The 25,921-nt window shown below is 38.5% G+C and overlaps 1 protein-coding gene across 1 annotated transcript in view; it reads right to left on the bottom strand.

Annotated features, from left to right (window-relative positions):
* Positions 1-5: 5 nt before the first annotated feature.
* LOC139944032 (uncharacterized) overlaps positions 6-25,921 on the bottom strand; it is a 47,559-nt gene continuing 21,643 nt past the window's right edge. The window contains exons 19-44 of the mRNA XM_071940977.1: positions 25,111-25,209; positions 24,786-24,918; positions 24,358-24,612; positions 23,290-23,394; positions 22,436-22,747; positions 21,638-21,820; positions 21,056-21,283; positions 20,358-20,468; positions 19,320-19,631; positions 18,565-18,747; positions 18,050-18,277; positions 17,354-17,626; positions 16,971-17,051; positions 16,390-16,620; positions 15,895-16,011; positions 15,385-15,512; positions 13,843-13,989; positions 12,663-13,047; positions 12,140-12,303; positions 11,482-11,658; positions 10,229-10,359; positions 8,776-8,875; positions 7,919-8,084; positions 7,377-7,443; positions 6,631-6,901; positions 6-6,010 (exon numbers count right to left, since the gene is read on the bottom strand). Of these exons, the coding sequence (XP_071797078.1) occupies positions 5,771-6,010; positions 6,631-6,901; positions 7,377-7,443; positions 7,919-8,084; positions 8,776-8,875; positions 10,229-10,359; positions 11,482-11,658; positions 12,140-12,303; positions 12,663-13,047; positions 13,843-13,989; positions 15,385-15,512; positions 15,895-16,011; positions 16,390-16,620; positions 16,971-17,051; positions 17,354-17,626; positions 18,050-18,277; positions 18,565-18,747; positions 19,320-19,631; positions 20,358-20,468; positions 21,056-21,283; positions 21,638-21,820; positions 22,436-22,747; positions 23,290-23,394; positions 24,358-24,612; positions 24,786-24,918; positions 25,111-25,209 (4,827 nt within the window). The 3' untranslated portion in view covers positions 6-5,770. The remainder of the gene's footprint in view (positions 6,011-6,630; positions 6,902-7,376; positions 7,444-7,918; positions 8,085-8,775; positions 8,876-10,228; positions 10,360-11,481; positions 11,659-12,139; positions 12,304-12,662; positions 13,048-13,842; positions 13,990-15,384; positions 15,513-15,894; positions 16,012-16,389; positions 16,621-16,970; positions 17,052-17,353; positions 17,627-18,049; positions 18,278-18,564; positions 18,748-19,319; positions 19,632-20,357; positions 20,469-21,055; positions 21,284-21,637; positions 21,821-22,435; positions 22,748-23,289; positions 23,395-24,357; positions 24,613-24,785; positions 24,919-25,110; positions 25,210-25,921) is intronic.

The raw sequence follows: 25,921 nt of genomic DNA, 5'->3' as shown, positions 1-25,921 counted from the left end.
GATCCACACAACTATCTCTCAAAATTGCACGATATTCTTTTTTTGTTGCGAACTAAACACTGTCGGCCATTTCATTCACAAAATGGCCGACTGGGTTTCTTCACGACGTAAGAGGAAAACATGCAATTTCGAGGCATGTTTGTGTGGATCATTATATTCTACTTTTAAATCATCCATCTAACCATTTGCAATGCATAACAAAGGGCTTCAAATGCTTTTCAAAGGCAAACTCGACTGATTCAATCAAGGCAACGTGTTCCTTTAACGACCTCTTGATAGATATCAAGTAGGCCTGGGTGAAATTATCTACTTGACTAGTCGAGCCTCAAATAGTAACAACTTGGGCACTAGTCGCGACTATTATTTTATTCCAAAGATGCAATGCAGCATAATGTTTGCGGCAGGCGTAATAGTGAAACTCATGCTGAAAGAATTGCAAAGGATTGTGTCACTGATGTCTGATTGGTTTTGTAAGTAAATTATGTTGTCGTGAATAGTTGTGAGCAACACAATTGGTTCACCAACCAGGTAGTCGCGACTATTTATGTCATAGTCACAACTATTTTTTTTAGTATTCATGGCGGCTCGATCAATCGAGTTGTTGAAAAACGGTAGTCGCAACTCGACTAAGCAATCAATGCTAGTCGCACCTAATGTAAAATAAGGTCAATATCTTGCCTGTAACCAATATCTATGTGAAACAGAACTGAGTCATTCGTATTGGTTCAAAGACGCCGAGTGACTATAGGTAAAGTCATGCAAAAGAATATCTTACTCTGAAGTATTGAAAACTCGCTATACAATACTGACATAGTGGTGCTCCTGTGAATGTCAGTTGTTGTTTTGTTTTTATTTTAAAAGTTTATTCACTTAAATTCCATATCAATTGGATAGAGTAGAGGGCACTGTTTGGTTTGGACCATAGAAATAGAACCCAGAGAACGCTGAGTGCGTCGTTGTTCAAGCGATTTCTTCGCGAGACCATTTTTATGGATGAGCGTACGCCATTTTTACGTGATATGTGATGCAATCTTGCCATTTTGCCATACACGAGTGTCACGCGATTATCGTTGCAGGAGTTATGATTAAAAAATTACGCAGTGAGATCTTAGCCCCTGGGAACAAGGTTGCCACTGCCATACCAACTTGATAAAGACTTGTCCTAGTAATGAGATTTCAACAGACAGCAAAACTGTGTAGATTTCTGCTTTTTAATTTGACGTTTTTGTATATTGACCCATTTCACCTGACATCATCATCAGAAAAATCTTGAATGCGCCATACTGGTGGGCAATTTCACTGTGCATTATTATTTATAACTCTATGCATAGAGTACGCTGTGCGTTATGCAGTGAAGTGTGCATTTTAAGCGACGCGGTGTTAAATACACGTAAACCTAACTTGCCCACCAACATGGTGAGCGTGGCACCAGTCGCCACGTGTGACGCGCGTGCAAGGGGTCAATAGGTATGCTGATAAGACTTGTAAAGCTAGATCTTCAATACATTTTTCCAGTAGAATAAACTATTTAGTTTACAAAATTAATATTCTTTATCCCCGATGCAAATTTAACATCTATTATATCGTTGCGGTACCCGCTGCCAAAACATAGGATTCGAACTGCCTCTAGCTGCCGGGCAACCTCGGTAGTCTAGTTGGTAAGACACTGCTCTAGAATTGCAAGGGTCGTGGGTTCGAATCCCACCCGAGTAACATGCCTGTGATATTTTTTCACAGGACTCGGGAAAGTACTGAGTATACAGTGCTAACACACATCGGTGTATGGGTAAAAACCAAAATTAATATTCTTTATCCCCGATGCAAATTTAACATCTATTATATCGTTGCGGTACCCGCTGCCAAAACATAGGATTCGAACTGCCTCTAGCTGCCGGGCAACCTCGGTAGTCTAGTTGGTAAGACACTGCTCTAGAATTGCAAGGGTCGTGGGTTCGAATCCCACCCGAGTAACATGCCTGTGATATTTTTTCACAGGACTCGGGAAAGTACTGAGTATACAGTGCTAACACACATCGGTGTATGGGTAAAAACCAAAAATTAATATTTAGTTTACATAAACTGGAATCAATAGGCCTATTGATATTTTAAAATATTTTTTAGGTAGGCCTATCTCTAAGAACATAGGCATCAGAATATAGAGCTGATTTTTATAATCATGTCCGCTTTCATATTATATTGTTAATAGTTCAGTTAAAAAAACAAAAACAGTACATATACAATTAAATGGAAATTCAAACAAAGGTTTTTAGAAAAGTATTTATTCATTCCTATATTCAAGTTTTTAAGAAACACACCATAAAATTATATGTGTAGATGTTCACTATTCCAAGAACTGTTGTGGACGTTCAAATATTTGCTTGGTTTTTTTTTATTGTGGAAGTTGAAAAAAGCAACAGGAATTTGCATGCGTGTCCTCAAATTTCAGCTTTTAAATTTTAACATAATTTTTGGTGCGCATATTTTTGGAGAAATGTAAATGGTGTGAGGCTATTGAACTTTCAATTTTAATTTAATAAATTGTGTAAGTTTGTTTAATCATTATAAGAGTAGGTGGTGTAGTGGCTGTGGGGTTAAGAAGAGACGCAAGCTCTGGTGTAGGTTCGAGTCCTGGTATGGACACTTGGGTCCTTGAGCAAGATACTAATTACCATCATTGCTTTGTGGTTTTCCTTTTACTTTCGGAATTAACACCATCGGTCATTTTATGGAGTCAAAACTTGACTTCACCAAATGGCATGCTGTATGTAGTTCACAACATATAAGGAAAACCATTCAATTTCGAGGCATACTTGTGTGGATCGTTATCTTCTATATGTAAAACATCTTTCTAACCATGCATTTTATAACAAGTGGTTTCAAACGCTTTTCAACGACCAACTTGACCGGTCCAAGGCAGAGTGTCCCTTAAAGTTCACTTGAGGCTTTCTTAGTTACCTACCAGAAATATATAATAATTTAGTAAAAATTATTTTTAACCAAATCAGGTGTTTTTGTTATATTATCCAGTCCGTTACTTTGTTAATACTGATGTAGTGGATTACAATCTTATTTATGCTGCAAAAAGACTGTAAAAACCCCCATGGAAGACATTTTGACTCTTTTAAGCCAACCACAGGTCAACCTACGATTTTCTTGCGCCCACAACAAACCGTCGGCAACACGCAGACAAAATATGCTCAAGTCACAACTACTGAGAGATCGTGCGCCTAAGATTGGTTTCCGATCGTCGTCAAGTCTTACAAGTTGAAGTTGTTCCATTCTTGCGACTGTTAATTTTTTTCGGGCGGCGACTGTTTCAGATTGTCTTAAAATCACGCAGTTCGGCTCAAGTCGTAAATAATCGCTGGGTGAAAAGTTCCCATTTAGCTCAGGCGCAGTGTGATTCAGAAAAAGTCAGTCATCGACTGTTTTTTGTTTAGGTAAGGTTGACCTGAGGTCGGCTTTAGAGTGTGTAACTTTGTGTCCTCCACTCTACAAGTTAAACAAAAAGGTTCTAAAAACTTGAGACAGAAGAGGTGTTCAATGTCTACTCTTGATTTAGCCCTTAAAGATTCAACCAGTCACATATGTAGTATATTAAATGCATTTTGGGTATATGATTGGTGGAAGTCATTTTTGAATTTGATCAATAAAATGTATTTTTGTACGAATATGTTTTTGATGTTTCATATTGTAAATGAATGCTGGATCAACTTTAAACCGAATTTTTGAAGTATGGGAACATTTATCAACTATTCAACTATTTACAAAACACTCTTTACAAAATACACACCCCCCCCCCCAAAAAAAAAAATAAATAAATAAATAAATAAATAAAACAAAATTAGATAAATAGAATATAAAGGGATAAATACATACATTAATCAATCAATCAATCAACGATAACAATTAACTAAACAAAAATAAAAAAACAAATAACACACTTACAAAAGACAGGTTTTTTTATATAAAAAAAACCCCCAATAATACAGTCTTGGAAATTTCCATTTGTATTTTAAAATGGTTTCCAAATTTTTGAAGTATGATTAGCATAAAAAAAAGCGCATAGTTCAAGTCTGTTTTCCCAAAGGTAAATTGTTATATGTAACTTCTTAGTGTAAATAATGAATTTATTGCTTTACAACTTTATAATATTATATCCAAAAGGACAAAAAGGATTACATCAAATACTTGAATGCGAAAATCATGATGCCTTCAATATTCTCAAAGTGATAAAGATTAATTATAAAATAATAATAGTAATCATCATAATCATCATATTTTTTTGATGTAATTTTATTGTAAACCAAATGCCATTAGTCTATGGCTTTTTTGTTGGTCTTGTGTTTTTATATGAAAATAAACCAATATTGAATTGAATTGAATTTGAATAAACACAAATTTGATTCATTCTAAATTATTATATGTGATTATTAAAACCAATTACTATTAATGTTCGGAAAATAGCTTTTAAAATGTCAAATGTCACAATTTTTACCAATGACATGTATTAAGTATGATCAGAACTAGACAACATTCCTTACAGTGACAACATCTAAACTGTTTAACAAGGTACACTTTTGTCTTGATAGGTTAAATTGGTTAGATAAAGTGCTTGTTTAAAGCCATTGGACACTTTCGGTAAACAGTATTGTCCAAAGACCCACACTAATTCGTGTATCACAACTTATATATAAAATAACAAACCTGTGTAAATTTAGGCTCAATCGGTCATCGGAGTCGGGAGAACATAACGGGAAAACCCTACCTTGTTTTCGCACGTTTCGCCGTGTCATGACATGTGTTTACTATAAATCCGTAATTCTCGTAGTCGAGAATTGATAATTGTTTTAATGTTTTCTCAAAAAGTAAAGCATTTCATGAAATAATATTTCAAGAGAAGTCTTTTACCATTACCTTCTGTAAACCCTTTTTTCTGTTCTGAAAGTGTATAATATGGCTTTAAGGTAAATGTAGAAAATCTTGTCCCTATAGTAACTTCTCCACTATACTCCTTATGTTGTCTTGATTACATTAATTGACTGAATATTATATCTATCACTAGATTATAATGCTGAAGAGGGTTCATTTCTGATACCCATCAAGAATTATTTTACTACACCATTTCACTGTACACTGATCAAAAAATTTCCAAGCATGAACATTTGTAAACAACAACATCACGTGGTTGAAGATCTCATTATCATGTAAGTAGTGGTAGCTCCAAGAGGAACCAGTAGTTTGAGATGCACTTGTGGTAACACCACGTGGTAGAACATCTCATGTCTGAGTAGTGATGTCTATGAGATGAACCAAAAAGGGTTATACTAAAATAGCAAATCTTCGTCTCTGCTTAGCATATGTAAGTCTGTAGTTAGCATATGTCCGTCTGTAATTAGGGTATGTCCGTCTCTGCTCAGCGTATCTCTATCTCTACTAAGCGCATCTCAACCTCTAGTTACTGTATCTCCGTCTTTACTTGGCATAATCTGCATCTGTACTTAGCGGATCTCTGTCTCTAGTTAGCGTATCTCCGTCTCTGCTTAGCGTATCCCCGTCTGTTCTTGGCGTCTCCCTGCCTTTACTTGGCGTATCCTTGTTTCTACTTAGCGTATCTCCGTCTCTACTTTTATAGCGTATGTTTGTCTCTGCTTAGCATATCTCTATCTCTACTTAAGGTATCTCCGTCTCTACATGTACTTAGCGAATGTCTGTCGACTGTCGATACTTAGCGTATCTCCGTCTCTACTTAGCGTATCTCTGTCTCTACTTAGCGTATCTCCGTCTCTGCCTCACGAGGTGCTGCAGATACCGATATGTCTAAGTTAGTGGTTGGAGCGGTAGACATGGTATTAGGTGCAGTCTGAGATGTTGTTAGACTAGTAGGCTTCTCATCGCGATGGATGGGCAATCGGCATTCACGCCCACAGCAGATACGTCTCAGATATGGGGCAATTGCCACTCGAACCTCTTCACGTCGGGCACAGAACATGACACCCACAAGCACACCCTACCAAAATAACATTGAAAGGAGATAATTTCACACTTTGGTTTAATACTTACAAACGTTAAAAATAACTTTAATTAGTAAACATGTTGGTACAACCATGTGTAAATCCCTTGTGGGAGGAACATTGGCTCTGAAAAGAGCCATTGGTTTTAAGGTTTCAAACACTATAGACCATGTGAACTTTGTTTACAATAAGTGTGACCTTGCACATTCTTTGGATATTCTGGCAGGCAAGATACTGCTCTGGTCATAGCGGAAAGTTGACATTTTGTGTCATAGTTTCCACATAAATCTGAGTTATGAAAGTAAAAGCTGGACAAGTTTTGAGATGTGCCCCCTTTCATCATATCCAAAGTTGATAAGAATTAGACAGTGCAATCTACGTTAAATATAAGATTGTATGTTTCCTTCCATTAGGCTGTGTACAAATCGTTTCCTTCAGGAAGTCCAGGCTCTGTGGCTCTTTTTAAACATATGATGTCACAGGTCACATCGTCTATACCCTGTACGTCTTACGAGAAGACAGTATTGGTTTAAAGATTATACTTTTCACCCAAACACTGATGTAGAATTTCATGAGTATATTGCTCTTTATTAGCTCATGAATACAATGAACATACCTGCAAGGAGTTAGTCAGACAGAAGAGGAGCTGGAAGGCAAAAGTTGCTCCTTCAATGGCCAGGAACCCAAAGCACCAAGTTAAGCCCATGAGGGCTGAGATTCCCACAGCATTCTGGAGACGTTTGGTTATTTGCTCTGACCGAGATGCCTCTTTGACCTTGAGGAGACTGCGCATGACCAGGATGAAAGTGATGACGTTGTGGAGGAGGATGAGAGCGATTGGGGTGAGGAGACCGAGGTACATGGCCAGACCAGGAGAGATGAAACAACTACAGTCAAAAGGAGAACACAAAAAGTCAGCTGTCAAATCAGTTTAGATTCTTGAGGATGTAATGTCATCTGCTGTTATATAAACTGGGGGTTGGTGGTAAAACAATGAAACTTATTGTAGAGTTTTGGGGTCTGATTAGAATCGGTGTTTCGTGACTCATTTTGACAGGTTTTATTCTGATGGCTACACCATGTACTATAGTAAACTCTCCTGGAAGAAGTTGTGGCTCTCAAAAGACCCCAACGTTTCGACTATTATTTATGCCAGCTGTTGTCCTTTGCTTTTAGTCTTGGCTGCGCTGATTGTCAACAAGAAAAAAGGGGCATTGTAGATGGCATCAGTTTCAAAACCTTGTGTTGAATCTTAAGAAGGATATTACAAGGATGTTGGAAGAGTATTAGAGCTTTTTGCCATGGGTTCTCTGATTTCCATCAAGAACAAGAGGGCATTGTAGATGGTGTTGGATGACTTACTAATGTTCATTCCGGTAGAAGTCTGTCGCTGCTGATAGTGTTATTATCAGTAGGATGAAAGGAGATCCTGGAGAGTGAAATAAGAAGAAGAAAAAAACAGCAATGAACATTGTTTACAAATCACCTTTGCTTAAACTTTCATCTGTATTATAAACTTTCTTATTTGTCTATTTCCCCTTCATAAAATGTTTCAAACTGTAGTCTTCCTCTCTGCCTATAAAGTGGTGGGTAGCCGTGTTAGTAGGGTTATTGCAAACATGAAAACAAAGCTACAGCATTGAGTAATTGGTATCCTTTGTTTAGAATGCGCAGGACTGCTTAAACCTTGGTTTTTCTTCATGGGGTAGTTGCTACGAACGCTCATGCAGATGTTTATTTATTACTAGTTAGTCATTTAAGTGCAAAAATTTATTTGCCTTAGTATTGTAATTTAGGATTCGAATGACAAAGCAACAATGATGGTTGTTTCATGATAAAAACTCTGAGGTGTTTTCATCAAGCTTGGACAAATTGTAAAAACCCATCATATTGTGAAGGCTTACCCCAAGCAAGGAGTCCAGCTTTGACCATGTACAGGGGAGTGTCCTCAGGGAACACCTTAACGGTGCTGACGTACATATTCCTGGCTTCAACAGCCATCCACATCATGGTGGTCAGAGTCAAGTAGTGTAGCAGAGCACCAACAAATACACACCCTCCTCCAGAGCCCTGATTGACAATAATGCAGTGGCAAAAACTGGGTTTACTTAGAAGGTTTGAATTTGCTGCTTCTGATGGTTTTAGAAGGGGCTACATTTATGAGATAACTATAATGTAAACCACAAGATTATTATCATCTACAAATCCAAAAATTGGGATTTTTCGTGTATGTACATAATAGATCAAGTACTTACACTACCATGTATGTACACGATAAGTCTCAAAACATTGTGTACGTACGCACTTATTATCATGTACGTGCAAGATAGTAATCGTGTACGAACACAAAAGTTATCGCGGTTGTACATGTACATAATAACTTAAGACTAAACATGTACGTACATAATAATTAAGATATTCGTACATAATAAGTCAGGGGGTAATCATTTACGTACATGATAATTATCGTATACGTACATAATGCTTATAATGTACGTACACTATCCGGTACGTACATAATAAGCATCAATATCCAGCGGATAGTTATCTTGTAGGTACACGATAAGAGCAGGTTTTTGTTTATTCATATGGCGACCTCCATAGCATTCAGATTGGAATATATAGGCAAACTGTGTTCATAAAAACGCACAGATGTGTACACGCAGCGTACAGGATTGACCAATAAACGACCTCCTTTTGACCCCCGGGTGGGGGCGCCCTACTATAATGACGTCATGTGCATGAGGACTATTATACTTACTCTAGCATTGTCCACACCAGCCAGGAACACGAGGTAGAGCAGTAGCAAAGAGAAGCAGAAATGGATGAAAATTTGACGAGATTTGCCGGTTCGCAGTTTCCTGGAAAGAAAACACGTTAAAACAATTATATATATCTTTATCTTCAAACGGAAGGTTCACCTATGGTAATTGTCAAAGACCAGTCTTCTCACTTGGTATATCCCAACATAAGCATGAAAAACAAGCCTGTAAAAATTTGAGCTAAATTGGTCATCGAAGTTGGGAGAAAATGATGAGAGAAAAAACACCCTCATTGGACGAATTTGTGTTCTTTCAGATAGGAATAAAAGACTTCTGGCTAGACTTCTCACAATGTTGTATACTATCAACAGCTCTCCAATGCTCGTTACCAAGTCAGTTTTTAAGTTAATATTTGTTTCAAGTAATTATTAAACGTGTACCTTCCCTTTAATTGGCGTTTTGTCTAATCGTAGCTTGAGATACGCAGATGTACTCGGGGATTTGCAGGAAGGAAATACAGTCAAATATTTGGTTGGACTCCTGATTAATTCCTGGTCAACTTTTGTTGGTACTTTGTCTCATCGCAGCTTGAAATTAATTCATGCTGTGTTTGTCTCGATGCATAGCATTTTATTAACAGCTCTATCACAAAAGATTTGTGTGTGTTCAATAGAAATTGATTGCTGATAATGATTCTATGAATTGCCCCTGTTGAACTGAGAGTAAAATGAAGTTCATGTCTCACTGCAATGTCGTACATGGATGCGTACTGGATGCTACCAACTGCACCAAATGAAAATGTTTACACAGCGGTAGCCTAAGGAGACACAATGGTTATTAGTTAAAATAAATATTAGCATAAAACCTTTCTGGGTAACGAGTAATGGGGAGAGATTCATATTAAACAACTTTGTGAGAAGCGGCTCCCTGTGAAGTAGTGTAGTTTTCGAGAAAGAAGTAATTTTCCACGATTTTGATTTCGAGATTTCGGATTTAGAATTTGAGGTCTCGAAATCAAGCATCTGAAAGCACACAACCATGTGACCATGTTGCGGCAAGGGTGTTTTTCTTTCATTATTATCTCGCAACTTCTATGACCGATTGAGCTCAAATTTTCACAGGTTTGTTATTTTATGCACATGTTGAGATACACCAACTGTGGAGACTAGTCTTTGACAATTACCAATAGTGTCCAGTGTCTTTAAAGAAAAATGATGTAAAAACTTGAAATGTAAACCTTGTGTGTCTTTGAGAAATGTGCAGCTAGATGTTTGTTAGAATGCTTCTGCAATTACATATCGAGGAAGAAAGTCTGTGGAATTGAGTTGGGAAATAAAATGGATTTGTGCAACTGACAACTGAATTGTATTTTTGGTTTGTGTGCAGTTTTGAGTGCACTGATGACTTTTTGTCTTGGGAACAATAAGAAGGTGCCTTTAAAGACTGTCTTACCTTATGGAGAGGTATATTACCAGGGTAAGAGACAGAGCAATGACCGATAGAGCACCTCCTATTTGGCTGATTACATCAAGTGCTGGGGTGAAGGAGAGACCATCCTCTGTACGTTTCTGACCCTTCACATCCTGTGCAAAGTAAAGAGACAAAAACATGTTGGACCATGTTGGAATTATGGCCCATGTTGGAATCATGGCCCATTCTGGAATCATGAACATGTTGGAATTATCAACACTACTCCCAACTGATGACTTAATAATAATTGCTTCCCTTCTTACAGCGTGTGATCGTTTTACAGCATGTTTAAGACTGCATTAGCTGTAGGCAAAATGCTGAATGTACCAATTGATGACGTCATAATTAGCAATGATGACCTTCTTGCATCTTGTGATCGTTTTACAGTATGTTTTAGACATTGTTATATCTGTAGGCAAAATGCTGAATGTACTAAATGATGACGTCATAATTAGCAATGATTTCCTTCTTCCATCGTGTGATCGTTTTACAGCATGTCTTACACGTTGCATTAATAGCTAGGCAAAGAGCTGAATTTACCAATTGATGACGTCATAACTAGCAACGATTTCCTTCTTCCATCGTGTGATCGTTTTACAGCATGTCTTACACGTTGCATTAATAGCTAGGCAAAGAGCTGAATTTACCAATTGATGACGTCATAACTAGCAATGATTTCCTTCTTCCATCGTGTAATCGTTTTACAGCATGTTTAAGACATTGCATTAGCTGTAGGCAAAATGCTGAATGTACCAATTGGTGACGTCATAATTAAAAATGAACAAACTGAGCACAATTCTCAACATCCAACTGGAGAAAAATCCTTTGAAGGTCTCTCCTTTCAACTTAAAGATACAGGAAGACTTATCACTAGCTGCGTTTAAATACCCCTAAATTACCCAAACAGTAATATGCAAACATCCACTGCGGACAGGTCATTTACTCAAGCTGCACCGACACTTTGGAATGATTTACCATCAGGCATTCAGTCTCTTTCGGTTTCTCAGGCTAAGCTGAAGACTTTTGTTTTTAAACAAGCTTTTGGCTAATTTGTTATTATTTTAACAACAATATTGTTTTGATTTTACTCTATTTGCTGTTTTTCTCGATTGTGCTGATTTTTAAGCTGTTGTAGATTTTTGAAATGCGCTTCTGAACATTTTATGGTGAACGGCGCATAACACATGTGGTTTTATTTTTATTATTATTATAATAAAAACAAAGGGAGCCCTTACCATGAGTATGGCAAAGTTTGTGGCGTGGTCACATTCACAGGAGATTTTATCAGTGGTTGTGTTTGCTCGTTTGCACCCATCAGTTGACCAAGAACCAGCTTCATCCTCTTCACTACCAAACTCCCAGAATGTACATTGGATGGTGTCCAAGTCCTCCTCAGATGCATTGGTTGGTGTCTGATGAGGGTGAAAAAATACCTTAGTTAAGATTTTTTTGAAATATTTATGAAAAAGGGTCCTCCAATCAGACACTTTCTTCAAACAAAAGACAAAAAAATCTGAGAGAGTTAATGTGTGTTGTTTGTGTGCAAGTGTGAGCAGGTACTCATGCAAAATTTGTTGTTAGTTCATTTTCATCATTATTACGTATACAATAGTATTCGTGTAGGTACACGATAGCAGTCGTGTACGTACACGACAGTTATCGTGTACGTACAAAATACTGGTCAAGAAGGTCTTTATTACTATTAAAAAGATTATTTATTAAGCGACTTCCAAAGATACCAATTAATGCGATCAACAACAAAAAACAAGCACAATAAAACATTTTTAAAAGAAATGAAAAAAAAAACACAAACAAGCGCCACAAAAAATAATATGCCATTACTAAAACATTAGAGAAACTTCACTTGAATTTGCACAAAGTTATTAAACTTACCTTGAAGTCTATAACCACTGGATCAGTTAGGTTTTTTAGCTCGACACCTTCCACTGCCAGTGAAACGACGGACCCAGCGACCTTTGATGTCAAGTTCTTAACGCCCGTTTGGAACAACGTGTCATCAGCGTAGACTATGAAACTAATCTTCAATGACGCGTTAGCTTCAAAGTCAATCAAACATTCATGAAACAATTACTGAATCAAAACTTGTTTTTATAACCACTTTGATGTGACCACTTTAGAACATTTTGATGCCTACAGAACAAACTGAACAATACAGGATGCTTTTGTGAGACCTTTAAAGATCAGTTTGTGGTGTGACATAATGATCAATTATAATATGTACAAACTTTCAAATCAAGTGGACTTTAAAGGGACAGTATAATAATGCCATTAGTTTATACATAGTTTTTTTAAAGGAAACCTCATTTTCTTTAAAGGGAACAAGACTTTTGCGATCATAGCATTTTAACTTCTCAACAACAGTGTAATGACCACTGCAGTGGTTCCATATCATTACCAATGGCTGGCGGCAAATGGTCAAGAATGCTCGCTGGTAACTGAATCGATGCAACAACATCCTTTGGTACTTCACTGGCATCCGTGAATGTCATGACCTCAGTGCCATCTAGAGAGCCCTCTTGTGGTGACCTCGAGCCAGCTGACTGCTGTTGAACTGACGCAAAGCTGAATCCATTACTTGCTTTCTGTGGGTCAATGCTCACAGCTTTGACATGGATGGTTTCCTGTTGTATGCTGACATTTCCTCCTTGCTGAAGGGTCAGGGAAACTTGTTGTTGTACGGACTTGACGATGGCCGAGGAGGTCGTGCTGTCCGCGGTGCCTTGGCTCTCTTGAACATTCGTGATGACATTGGCAACTGTCTGAATAACAGCCTTGGTCACCTTTAAAAGAGATATCACCAAGTCATACACAGGCAGTTTTACACTGCGGTAACCTTTAATCAATCAATCACGACAAACTGTATCTTGCAAAAACAGGTGAAGCTCTTAAAGTTCTATCATCAGACAGGCCTGATCGACATAGTCTATATGCATCCCCCTGGCAGTTTGACTCATGGACACTGAATCTCCAGCTAGAAAACACTTTCTGCATAGCCTTGTGCGTAACTGCATTTTTACAGCGTGAACACATACTTATTAACATAAAAAAAATCATATTTGTAAAATAAAATTCAAACTGTCTGAAAAATATGTTAGCTTCAAAATTACAAATGAGTTATCCTTGTTTTCTGACGGTTTATACTGGCTGCAGACTGGTGCGGCAGCCGTGTAAATGTGACAGGGCTGGGGCGTCGCTTTGTTAAGCTGATAAAGTCTTATGTACAAAACAAAACAATGGAGTCATATATATCTTTAACGAATAAGTCGAAATACAATATGAACATCGTATGTTCAGCCTGTTTCAGTAACAATGTGGCATCTACAGTTGATCGGTGTTGTCATCCATCTAATAGGTTGATAGATTAGATTTAAATAAGAACGTAACTAGTTTCAGTGATTCCACAATACAAAAACAGCAAAGACAAAGTTGCTGTTCAACGATCGTCTTTAATTTCTTACGAGTTAAGACTTCCATTAGCTTATAAAGAAAAAGAGAGGAAGTTATGCTTTCTTGGTGATGTTATTCCTTCAAAGTTATGGAAATAGAGAAGTTCTTATTAATAACAATATATCTACCTCTACATCCCCTGATTCTGCCTTGACAATGTTTTCTAAAATCGTTGAAATATCCTTGACGTTGTCATCGCTAGAATCTGAAGATGAGAAAGTCTGATTAGACAGAAACACAGCCACTTCTTTTGCGTTTCCTGCACTGACAGGGACCTGCAATGCAAAATACAAATGTTATTAGACACAACACCCAATGGTTTGGGTACAATCTTGAGTTATATCTTAAATTTCAAAGAAGTCAGACATAATTGTTTTCTCCTAGCACGTGCTTGCTTTCTTGCTTTATAATTCGAGCAATGTCCTCGAATCACGATGGTTCCCCTTGCCTTTCTGTCCACATTGCCGACTTGAAATCTGCCGATTCCAGTCCCGTGTCCATCTTGAGAATACCAGTGTACGTTATTGCCGGTCTACCAGGTTTCCTCCTCCAATGCTTAGGGTCCACAGAACATTATTGGACACTGGTTCGTCTTTGCTCCTGTAGCAGTGGCCAGCAAAACGCATCCTTCTCTGTCTGATTTTTGTTGAGAGCTTGGGTAGGTTCCCATATAATAAAACTTTGTTGGTCATATGTCGACTTCAGTGGATGTTAAAAGCTGTCCTTAATAGCATTGTGTAGCACCCATTTATCTGCTTTTCCAGTTTTGGAGTGTTCATTCCCCACAGCCGTATAACAGCGAGGACTTGTTGCAAGGAAGAGGAAGAGGATTTCCACATTTTGGTGAGCTTGTTGCATGCCCTCCATGCGGATGCTTTGCGTGATTTAATGTATTTTTCCTAGCACGTTTGATTGTCACAAACTAAAGTAAACCATCTTGCGTATGTGCTCACAATTCTGTGACTAAAACACAATATAAGCCACAAAGCTATTTTGTCACAATTTGTGCAGGTTTGTTAGAGTAATTGAAATCAAGGTATAAAGTGATTGGTTGTTACGATATTCATTTGAAGACAACAACACTGTCTCGTAATAGAGCACTTCATTGTACTCAAAGCGCTCGAACAGAGAGAAGCATTTTCAGTTTTTGTTTTTTTTGCAAGTCGCCGAACACACAAGGCCTGAAGGCCACTTCAAGGTGTGGGCTACAATTTTTTTTCCAGAGGCCATTGCCACCTACTCCTTTAGGGCTGAAACAGGGTTACCCCTTTTACACTGAGTCCATACGGATGTGTGTGAAATGTTTGCATTGTGAGATTAATTATGTAGCACCTGATAAGTGTGCCACAGGGTGCTGTAATGCATCCAGCAGCCATAGAAGCTCTCGGGCAAACCCTTTCTCTAAGTTTAACCGAGTTCTTTTACGTGCATTACAAAACGCACTGGACCAACTGTTTTACGTCCCATCCGAATAAACTCGAACCCACTCTGCTAATCAAAAACGCAGGAACTTGAGTCCCGTGCATTTGACCGTTTGACTCGCCACTTGTACTTATGTCATTCCTTGGAGAAATTAAACAAACTTAAACCTCGTACACTACAGAATGTGTTAAGGCTTCTAACATTGAACTGGAAACTGAGAGACTTATCACTAAAGACTCAAATCTCACCTCCACGAGTTGTTCAACACTGATGGTGTCCTTTGATTCGCCACAGCTTTGTACCACGTGATCTTCCCAATAAAAATACAGGGGAGACGCAGCTGTTGAACAATTCCTGGTGGCTTTCGGATGCCCAGCTATTTGTGTAGGAATTAGAATAACTCAAATGGTTATCACGTATTTGATTTGTTGTTGTTGTTGTTGTTGTTGCTGCTGCTGACGTTGTCATTGTTGGTGTTGTCGTTGTCGTTGGCGATGTCGTTGTCGTTTTCATTGTCGTTGTCATTGTCGCGGTCACTGTCGATGTTGATGTAATTGTTCTTGTTGTTGTTGCTGTTGCTGTTGTTGCTGTTGTTGTTATGCTGTTGTCGTGTGTCATCGTCGTTTCATGTAGTTGTTGTCGTAGTCGTTGTCGATTTTTTTTTTTTTTGGGGGGGGGGTAGGTCGGGCTGGGAGGGGGAATTGGAAAACACAGCTGACATTAATCTTTAAAATGTTCAATATCCCATTGTCACGAACCTTTTGTAGTCAGAAGTTCACATCTCTGAACTGACTTTGCCTCAGTTCCAGAAATCGTCGCCAGCCATGACAGGTCACCATGTTTGGTATCATTGGTTTTGTCATTCACACATTGACCTTAACAAACAAAAAGACAGTTACGTAGAAAATGACTAGTCAGCACATTTAATGTAGTCGGCACTTTCTAAATGATCACTACGGTAGTTCAGTGGTTTGACTGCAGGGCTTGTAATCTCAAGGTTGTGGGTTCGAATTCCTCTGCTAACCGCTGATTTCACGTTGACTATAGTAAGTGCTGTCGTCTAATAACTGAATAGCAATTTCTTGATTTGTGCAGATCATAATCTTAGACTTTAAACCAATGTTTGTATGAGATAGATTGGCTGTTGCCAGCCTAGTGTTTATATCCCCTTGTGGGAGTTTGCCGAGTTCCCTTCAGCGGGAAGATCATTCAAACAAACAAACTAATCAAAACTTGGATATTGCTCTACTTACCAACAACACTGACGTTAAAAGAACATGTCAACTGTAGATTATTGACACCAAACCACTGGTCGTATGTAACATTGTATGTCCCAATCACAAAAATATCTCCGGACTTGGCAGTCGAGGTGAGGTTTGATCCGCCCCATCCGGTTACATCCGGATCATTCCAGAACACACTGGATGAGTTTTCGCCAGGACTGGCTGGTACTACCTCAAGCACAGGACATGTTAGGCTGACCTCTATATGAAAGAAAGAAACAGCAAAACAAAGATGTTCACCATTTGCCACAAAATGTGTTCACGTGTTTAGTACAACATGAGGTTCTTGACATTTTAAAACCGAAGACAAAGCTGTTCAGCGTGGCGACAAAGTCGGGCAAATCATCAATTGTTTTTATTTGAAGTAACTGCAGAAGTTCTGATTCCTAGACTTGTCTATTCTGTTGTACATCACCTCGGTATCGCCAACTAAGATATTTCAATATCCATATTAGTATTCTTGGTACATTGTATTCATAGTGGGGTCAGCAGATATTATTATAGTGAAAAATGAATACAGGCTGACACTGGCAACTTCCAATACAACAAACCTGTAACTGTGACGGTGAAGTTACAGAAGTTGTGATTCCCAGACGTGTCTGTTCCCTTGTACATCACCTTGGTATCTCCAACTGAGAAAGTTGGAAGGATCCATAAGTGAGAAACAAGACTGGTTGACATGGCAGTGTTCTGACATCATGGGAGCAACTGTCAATACAGGATAGATACAAATATCTAACTCCTAACAAGAAGTTACAGAAAATGAAAGAATGGAAGTCGTTTTTATGACACGATGGCTTTTTGGAATCAAGAAATGCATGGTTTAAAACGTAAATACTTTGTATTTACCACAACAGCTCAAAGCTATTTTGTTCAATTAATTAAAAAATGGGGGAGAGACATTTTGAATTATGACTCTTAAAGTGCAGCAAACCTTTGACTGTGACGGTGAAGTTACAGAAGTTGAGATTCCCAGACGCGTCTGTTCCATTGTACATCACCTTGGTATCTCCAACTGAGAAAGTTCCGTCTCCATCGTGATGACATTCATTGGAGACGGTTGCTAAGCAACCAAACACCACATCAACAGACTGACCAGAGTTATCATCAAAGGAAGGAGGAATCCATGAGTGAGGCATTTGATTGGTTGAATTGGTAAACAGTGTGACGTCACTGGGACAGTCCTTAACAGTAGGAGGCTCCACATCTACATTTACAAGAATGACAACAAAGTTCATTGGTCAATCGAAACGATATACCACAAGAGAGTGATTTTTTACTAATATTTCGCAGAACCATCATCGGCCTATAACTGTAATAAATGAAACCTAAGAGGTATTTTCAGTGTGAAATTGGCCTCGTATTTACCATGAAAAGCCATAAAACGAGTGATGGATATATTAAGCATCTACTAAAAAAATTGTTGACGAAGTGGTACAGCGTAGTGTTTCCTGAGTAAATTCATTTATATGTTTAAAAAGTTATCGATGTTTCCGAAACAGCCCGTAACAAAGGTGATTTGCGCTGATGATTTGAAACACGTCTTGCAAAGCGTCTGACTTTTGATGGGTTGGGAAAATATCACCCACAGAAACCCGGTTGGTCCTCATGAAATTGTCATATTCCTCACCTACAACATCTATTTCAAAGGAGCAGGTCAAAATCAGACTGGACGCAAACCTCTGATGGTACGTCACCCTCTGTGAACCAATAGGAAATACATCTCCAGACTGAGCAGTCGATGTGAAGTTTGTCTCGTCCCATCCGGTTAGAACCGGTTCTGTCCAGTTGACTCTGGTTGTGTCCGAGCCGGCTTCGGTTGGTAGTGTCACATGAAGCGGGCAGACTAAATTAACCTCTGTAAGAAGAGGGAAAACAATTGGTGGCGATGCTAATTTTCAAGCTGGTTTTCATGTCATAAACACAGCCGATAACAGCATGTACATCTTTTACATTCGTTTACTTTCGCTTTTCACTGATAATGATTTGTAAGCTTCACAATCTACGTCTCAAATGAAAGTGGATGAATGCGTAGTTAACAGAAAAAGGAAAAGTTTGTTCTTTACCAAATGACTTTTAGTACTTTCTCCGTGAAAAGAGTGGATATAGACATTTAGGGTTATGACGAAATAAAGTGCAGCAAACCTTTGACTGAGACGGTGAAGTTACAGAAGTTCTGATTCCCAGATGCGTCTCTTCCATTGTACATCACCTCGGTTTCTCCAACTGAGAAAGTTCCATTTCCATCTTGATGACATTCATTGGAGACGGTAGCCAGGCAACCAAACACCACATCAACAGACTGATATGAGTTATTAAAGGGCCGGTCTGAAAGATAAATAACAAAGAAGGTTAACTGAGACTGGTCATTATGAATCTGAATGGGCTGGATGGATAGTGATAACACAAAGTTCATCTAAAGAAAGCAAGCTCCAAAATGTTTTTTTTTTTTTTTAAATAATGTAGGCCTATACAGCACTTCGTCACATCCCCGTAGATCCTTTTTTGTTTGTTACAACGGTGCCTCGTAAGTTGGCATTTATACAGTGGTGCATTTTAGAGAATCCAACACGTACAATTGTACGTGTTGAGTTGTCTGTCATACCTTTTTCTTTGGTCGTGTATTCTGTTTGGAAATTAAAGATAAACAAAGTTTGCTTTTAATTTGAGAGAGTGTTTTCATCTCTAGCATCAATTGATACTGGTGGGTTTTGAGGTTAACATGGCTTGTCCAGGTTTAATATGTCCGTATATATTCATGTATGGTTACGTTAAGTAAAGCGAAAGGAACACATCGGCTCTCTAGGTGACAACTTTTTATTTCTGTTTGCTCGTAATTTAATGGCCAAGTTTAAAAATGGAGTCATTCACACGATGTGTGTTATGCTTAACGCACCCACCTGTGTCACACGTCACTGAAGCATCTTCTCCATGGCCACAAATGTGGGAACCCCAGCCTGGAAAAGCACAATCTTGCAGTCGTTCCTCACTCCCACCGCAGTTGACTTCGCTCAAGAGTATTTGACCTGTTCCCGGTCCAAAGTATGCCCTTTGCCATGCATTAGTTGCTCCAGTGAAGCCAAGTTGTCTGCACACAACGCTTGCGTCTGTGATGTCCCAGTAATCATCACATACAGTGCCCCATTGGCCATCATAGACTACTTCAACTCTACCTTCAGAGGGGACGCTTCCATCAACAAGCCGCACACCATCTATTTTAAAGAGATCCAATATGGGGTTGTATTCGTTACAGTGTTCCTCGATAAAACAACGGAATAGTTACAGAGAAGATCCATCGACTGAAGTTCCGTGTTGGTCCAGGGTGTGCATGGGTCTTAAATAACACACAGTACTAATATACAGTTTCCTCTCCGTTAACGGAGACAGTCTAAAATAACCGCAAACTTTAGCTTTGATTTCATGACTGAAGATAACATTAGACGAAAGTCAAATGCTTTTGCTGCAATAAGTCTTAAACTTGATGATGTTTTATTTTGTGACTGTTGTTTTCTTTTCTGTGGCTATTTTTTTGTAGGACAAAAAACACAATGTCCACAGATTTACATAAAACTTACACAGTTTGAAGCTAATTATAGTAGAAAGCTTCCCTTCAAATATTGCTTGCTGAGGTGCTGCAGTTTTTGAGAAGTTAGTAAAACAACGTCATGAAAACAATTTTCGTCTCAGTGATCATGAGACGAAAATTATTTTAGCATGTAAAACAGTATTATCATGACATTGTTTTACTCATTTCTCAGAAACTACTGCACCTCAGCAACTAATATTTTAAGGTTCGCTTTCTACTATCATTATCTTCAAACGGTGTAATTTTTATGTAAATCTGTGGACACTGTGTGTTTTGTGTTACAAAAAGTACCCAAATTCTTTACTTAAAAGAAACCCACCTTGGGGCATTTTGAGCAAAAACATTTACTGACCAGAATTGTCTGAGAAGACTGGAGGGCTCCACGTATAAGATACTGGTCTGGTTGATAGCCCAGGGATGATGACGTCAATAGGACAATTGTTTATTGTAGGAGGTTCCGTATCTATGGGAAACAAAATCAAATGCATCAAACACCGAAACGAGGAAACCAAAATAAGCGGTGTCTTCCCAAGAGTAAAACCGGCAACAAACAGGGCTATTTGTAAATTATTTGTTTTATCTCTTTGGTGGAAAAACTTTCATCAAAAAGACACATTTTTTCTTTATGCGACACAAATACTTGAACTATGTTTTAGAACACACTCGTTCTGATAGTACATTTATATTACCTAGTCGAACAGAAACAGACACATGGTTTCCAACTCCACAAGATTTTTGAAAAGTAAAGAAAGTGTTTGCAAACCCCTTAGATGATCTTATTAAATTTGGGACAGAGAACAACAAAAATAACCCTGCCTTTGAAAACAATGAGATTTTGACATTTTGCATGATCAATTGATGAAAACATTGTGTTTATGTTATGTCTCAAGATCTGACATTGATTAGAAATCTTGAATTTGTTCTCATGTCCCCAAGTGCATTACATCACTGTAGAAGGTGGTCGCTTTCAACCTTCTGACTTTTGATGGGTTGGGAAAATATCACGCACAAAAACCCGGTTGGTCCTCATGAAATTGTCATATTCCTCACCTACAACATCTATTTCAAAGGAGCAGGTCAAAATCAGACTGGACGCAAACCTCTGATGGTACGTCACCCTCTGTGAACCAATAGGAAATACATCTCCAGACTGATCAGTCGAAGTGAAGTTTGTCTCGTCCCATCCGGTTAGAACCGGTTCTGTCCAGTTGACTCTGGTTGTGTCCGAGCCGGCTTCGGTTGGTAGTATCACGTTAAGCGGGCAGACTAAATTAACCTCTGTAAGAAGAGGGAAAACAATTGGTGGCGATGTTAATAATGTTGCCGCTAATTTTACAAGCTGGAGGTGAGGGCCATTGTTTGTAATCAATAAAAGCAAATGTTTCTAGGCGGTTTTCATGTCACAAACACAGCCGATAACAGCATGTACATCTTTTACCATTTGTTTACTTTCGCTTTTCACTGATAATGATTTATAAGCTTCACAATCTACGTCTCAAATGAAAATGGATGAATGCGTAGTTAACAGAAAAAGAAAAAGTTTGTTCTTTACAAAATGACTTTTAGTACTTTCTCCGTGAAAAAGATTGGATATAGACATTCAGGGTTATGACGAAATAAAGTGCAGCAAACCTTTGACTGTGATCGTGAAGCTACAGAAGTTCTGATTCCCAGACGTGTCTGTTCCATAGTACATCACCTCGGTATCTCCAACTGAGAAAGTTCCATTTCCATCTTGATGACATTCATTGGAGACGGTTGCCAGGCAACTAAACACCACATCAACAGACTGATATGAGTTATCAAAGGGCCGGTCTGAAAGATAAATAACAAAGAAGGTTCACTGAGACTGGTCATTATGAATCTGAATGGGCTGGATGGATAGTGATAACACAAAGTTCATCTAAAGAAAGCAAGCTCCAAAATGTTTTTTTGAAATAATGTAGGCCTACAGCACTTCGTCACGTCCCCGTAGATCCCTTTTTTGTTTTGTTACAACGGTGCCTCGTAAGTTGGCATGTCGCGTGATGTACAGAGATCCCACAGCCTGAAGAAACACCATGCCTCTTTTTATTAAGTGGTGCATTTCAGAGAATTCAACACGTACAATAAATTGTACGTGTTGAGTTTTCTGTCATACCTTTTATTTTGGTCGTGTATTCTGTTTGGAAATTAAAGATACACGAAGTTTGCTTTTAATTTGAGAGTGTGTTTTCATCTCTAGCATCAATTGATACTGGTGGGTTTTGAGGTTAACATGGCTTGTCCAGGTTTAATATGTCCGTATATGTTCATGTATAGTAACGTTAAGTTGTTAAGTAAAGCGAAAGAAACACATTGGCTCTAGGTGACAACTTTTGCTCGTAATTTAATGGCCAAGTTTAAAAATGGAGTCATTCACACAATGTGTGTTATGCTTATCGCACCCACCTGTGTCGCACGTCACTGAAGCATCTCTATAATGGCCACATGTGCGGGAACCCCAGCCCCGAAAAGCACAATCTTGAAGCCGTTCCTCATTTCCATCGCAGTTGATGTAGTCCATGAGTATTTGACCTGTTCCTTGTCCAAAGTATGCCCTTTGCCATGCATTAGTTGCTCCAGTGAAGCCAAGTTGTCTGCACACAACGCTTGCGTCTGTGATGTCCCAGTGTACATCACATACAGTGCCCCATTGGCCATCAAAGAGTACTTCAACTCTACCTTCAGAGGGGACGCTTCCGCCAACAAGCCGCACATCAGCTGTTTTGGAGAGAGAGTTGATAAATCGATGAATGAAACCTTTACATCTAAATGGTGTTACGTTTCGTTAACCTAAACAAGAATGACCAACAGCAGTAGCTGAAAGGGTCACTTAACATTGGTAAAAATACATGAAGAAATAAAAACAATCACATTATCGTATCATAGACAATACAACAAAATGCAAGAGGAAGATCCGTTAACTGTAGTTTCATGTTGGTACAACGGTTTTTAGTTCTTCCACTACACATAGTCTCCTTTCTGTCTTTGAAGACTGAGTCAATGCACTCAACCTTCACTTTTATTTCACAAATGCCGATAATAATATGAGACTAAAGTCAACTGTCTTCATTGGAACAATTCTTGAACTTTAAGATGAAAAACAATTGCTTCTACTTTTTGACTGTTGTTCTCATCTCTGGAATCATACTTGATATTCAACTAGGGAAAATTGCCATATCTTTCGTTCCAGACCAGACCTTCGTTTTTATATTTTACTTTCTGGCATTTCAGCAAAAAGGAAGAAGGAAACAAGTACTGACCAGACTTGTCTGAGAAGTCTGGAGGGATCCATGTATAAGATACGTCAGGTGTGGTTGATAACACAGGGATGATGACGTCAGTAGGACAGTTGATTGTAAGAGGTCCTATGTTAAAACAAATGCAAAACGCAATGCATCAGTCACTGAAACGAAAGCTCAATAAAGGCGGTCTCCTTCCTCAGGATTAAACTCGCTAAGCTAAAGAACGGGCTAGTTTAAGTCTTTTAGTGTCATTTCTTACAGAAAAATATCTAAAACGACTTTTGATCTTTATTAAAGACACTGGACACTATTGGTAATTGTCAAAGACCAGTCTTCTCACTTGGTGAATATCAACATATGCATAAAATAACAAACCTGTGAAAAATTGAGCTAAATTGGTCGTCGAAGTTGCGAGATAATAATGAAAGAAAAATCACCCTTGTCACACGAAGTTGTATGCGTTTAGATGGTTGATTTCGAGACCTCAAATTCTAAACTTGAAGTCTCGAAATCAAATTAGTGGAAAATTACTTCTTTCTCGAACACTATGTCACTTCAGAGGGAGTCGTTTCTCACAATGGTTTGCCGTGCGCTAGTCCGAAGACTATCACACGGCGTGCAGTACCCAGACGTCCGTTGCGTGTACGAGGATGATAAAATAATAGTCTGTAACCATTTCGGATTACATGACACTACATGCAGCACAGTAAAAGTTTTCGCAATCTGTATTCTCGTCGTCCGTGGATTGTAGCATTCAGGTCTGTAACTTAATACAGTATTTAGAAATGTTTGGGGTGTTATAAAACAAAATATTGACTGCTTTTACTCGTTTAAAACTATGACTCCCTCGGTGATCCCCGGAGAGTTCTATTTTACCTCGGCTTCGCCACGGAAAAATATAATGCTCCGGGGATCACCTCGGGAGTCATAGCTGTAACCATAGCACTCAAACCAGTCAATATTTGTATACTATCAACCTCTCCCCATTACTCGTCACCAAGTCAGGTTTTATGATAATAATTATTTTGAGTAATTTACCAACAGTGTCCACTGCTTTTAAAGGTTGATTTTTGTTATCTCAAATACCTGGTAGAGTTGTGATGTTAAATGTACACATTCCGTAATTATATGCAGAATCTTTTGTTGTACATGTCACCTCAGTAATCCCGACTCTGTACACCCAACCTGACGCAGCCCGGTCGTTGTTATGATCTTTACATGTAATAGAGGTGATGTTACCGTCAACATTATCGGTTGCGGTTGGTATAGTTGACCAGTTGACTACTTGACTTGCCCCGGAATAAATGTTGTCCGGACACGTCACAACCGGAGGCTCAATGTCTGTGGGGAACACAAAGTGTAAATTGTGCATATACTTTTTTTGTTGTAAAACACATAACAAGCAGAAAGGCAATATCCGAAATGTTTGAGTAGTACTTCTCCGGTCCTTGCTCTCTGAAAATTTGAAAAAAATTGGAGCAAAGACTATTCCTCATTTGTTTCGGAGGTCTTACCTTCTGTGTCTAAACGAAAAAGCCAGCGCCCTCTAGTGCCGATATTTGTACTCTCTTCGATGTCGTAAATCTGATCCGTCATTGATTTCGGCACAGCGTAGTAGGCCACCCCATCACCAGCATTGTAACCAACCTGATAATCAAACAAATATACTTATTTGGTGGGTGTGTGTGTGTGTGTGGGGGGGGGGGGGCGGGTATATTATTCCCGACTGACCTTTGTGTAAGTTTGACAAATAGCTTGGAACATGGAATTGAAAAGAATTCGTACTATTGGCATTAATAAATCAATTTTGTTATTTATTTATTAAAAGTTTTATCTAACCTGGGCATTTCTTTTGTAAACTGGTAAATCAATCTCCTTGTAATTGAAGATGGTATAAGCCCGTCTGCCATCCGTCACTATAACTGCTTGAAACGTGTGCTGAAAATAACGTAATAACGTTTAGAAAAATACTGAAACGAAACTGAGATAAATGGCAGTGTTCTGATAAATATATTTCTTGTTGATCAACGTGTGACGTTCTAGTTTCATCACAAGCCACGCCCAGTTTACAAAACCATTCATGAAAGACGGAGGCCTTTTCCAAAGTATTAACTTCAGTTTTAAGAATGTCTTTTGACGGTATTAAAGACAGTGGACACTATTGGTAATTGTCAAAGACCAGTCTTCTCACTTGGTGTGTCTCAACATATGCATAAAATAACAAACCTGTGAAATTTTCAGCTTGATTGGTCATCGGGGTTGCGAGATAGCTATGAAAGAAAAAAAAACACCCTGTTCACACGAAGTTGTGTGCTTTCAGATGCTTGATTTCGAGACCTCAAATTCTAAACTTGAGGTCTCGAAATCAAGTTTGTGGAAAGTTACTTCTTCTTGAAAACTACGTCACTTCAGAGGGAGTCGTCTCTCACAATGTTTTATACTATCAACCTCTCCCATTACTCATAATCAAGACAGGTTTTATGGTAAAAATTATGTTGAGTAATTACCAATAGTGTCCACAGCCTTCAAACAAGTTGACCGAAAACCACGTGTGCGCACACAAAAAATGTACTGACTTACAGTTCGTTATTATTTTGATGTGTAGCAAAAACGTATTGCTGAAATATACAATGGCTTAATTAGTCCTTAT

This window comes from Asterias amurensis, chromosome 11, assembly GCF_032118995.1.
Source record: "Asterias amurensis chromosome 11, ASM3211899v1".
Classification (NCBI taxonomy): Eukaryota; Metazoa; Echinodermata; class Asteroidea; order Forcipulatida; family Asteriidae; genus Asterias; species Asterias amurensis.
This window is presented reverse-complemented; position numbering and strand designations above follow the sequence as displayed.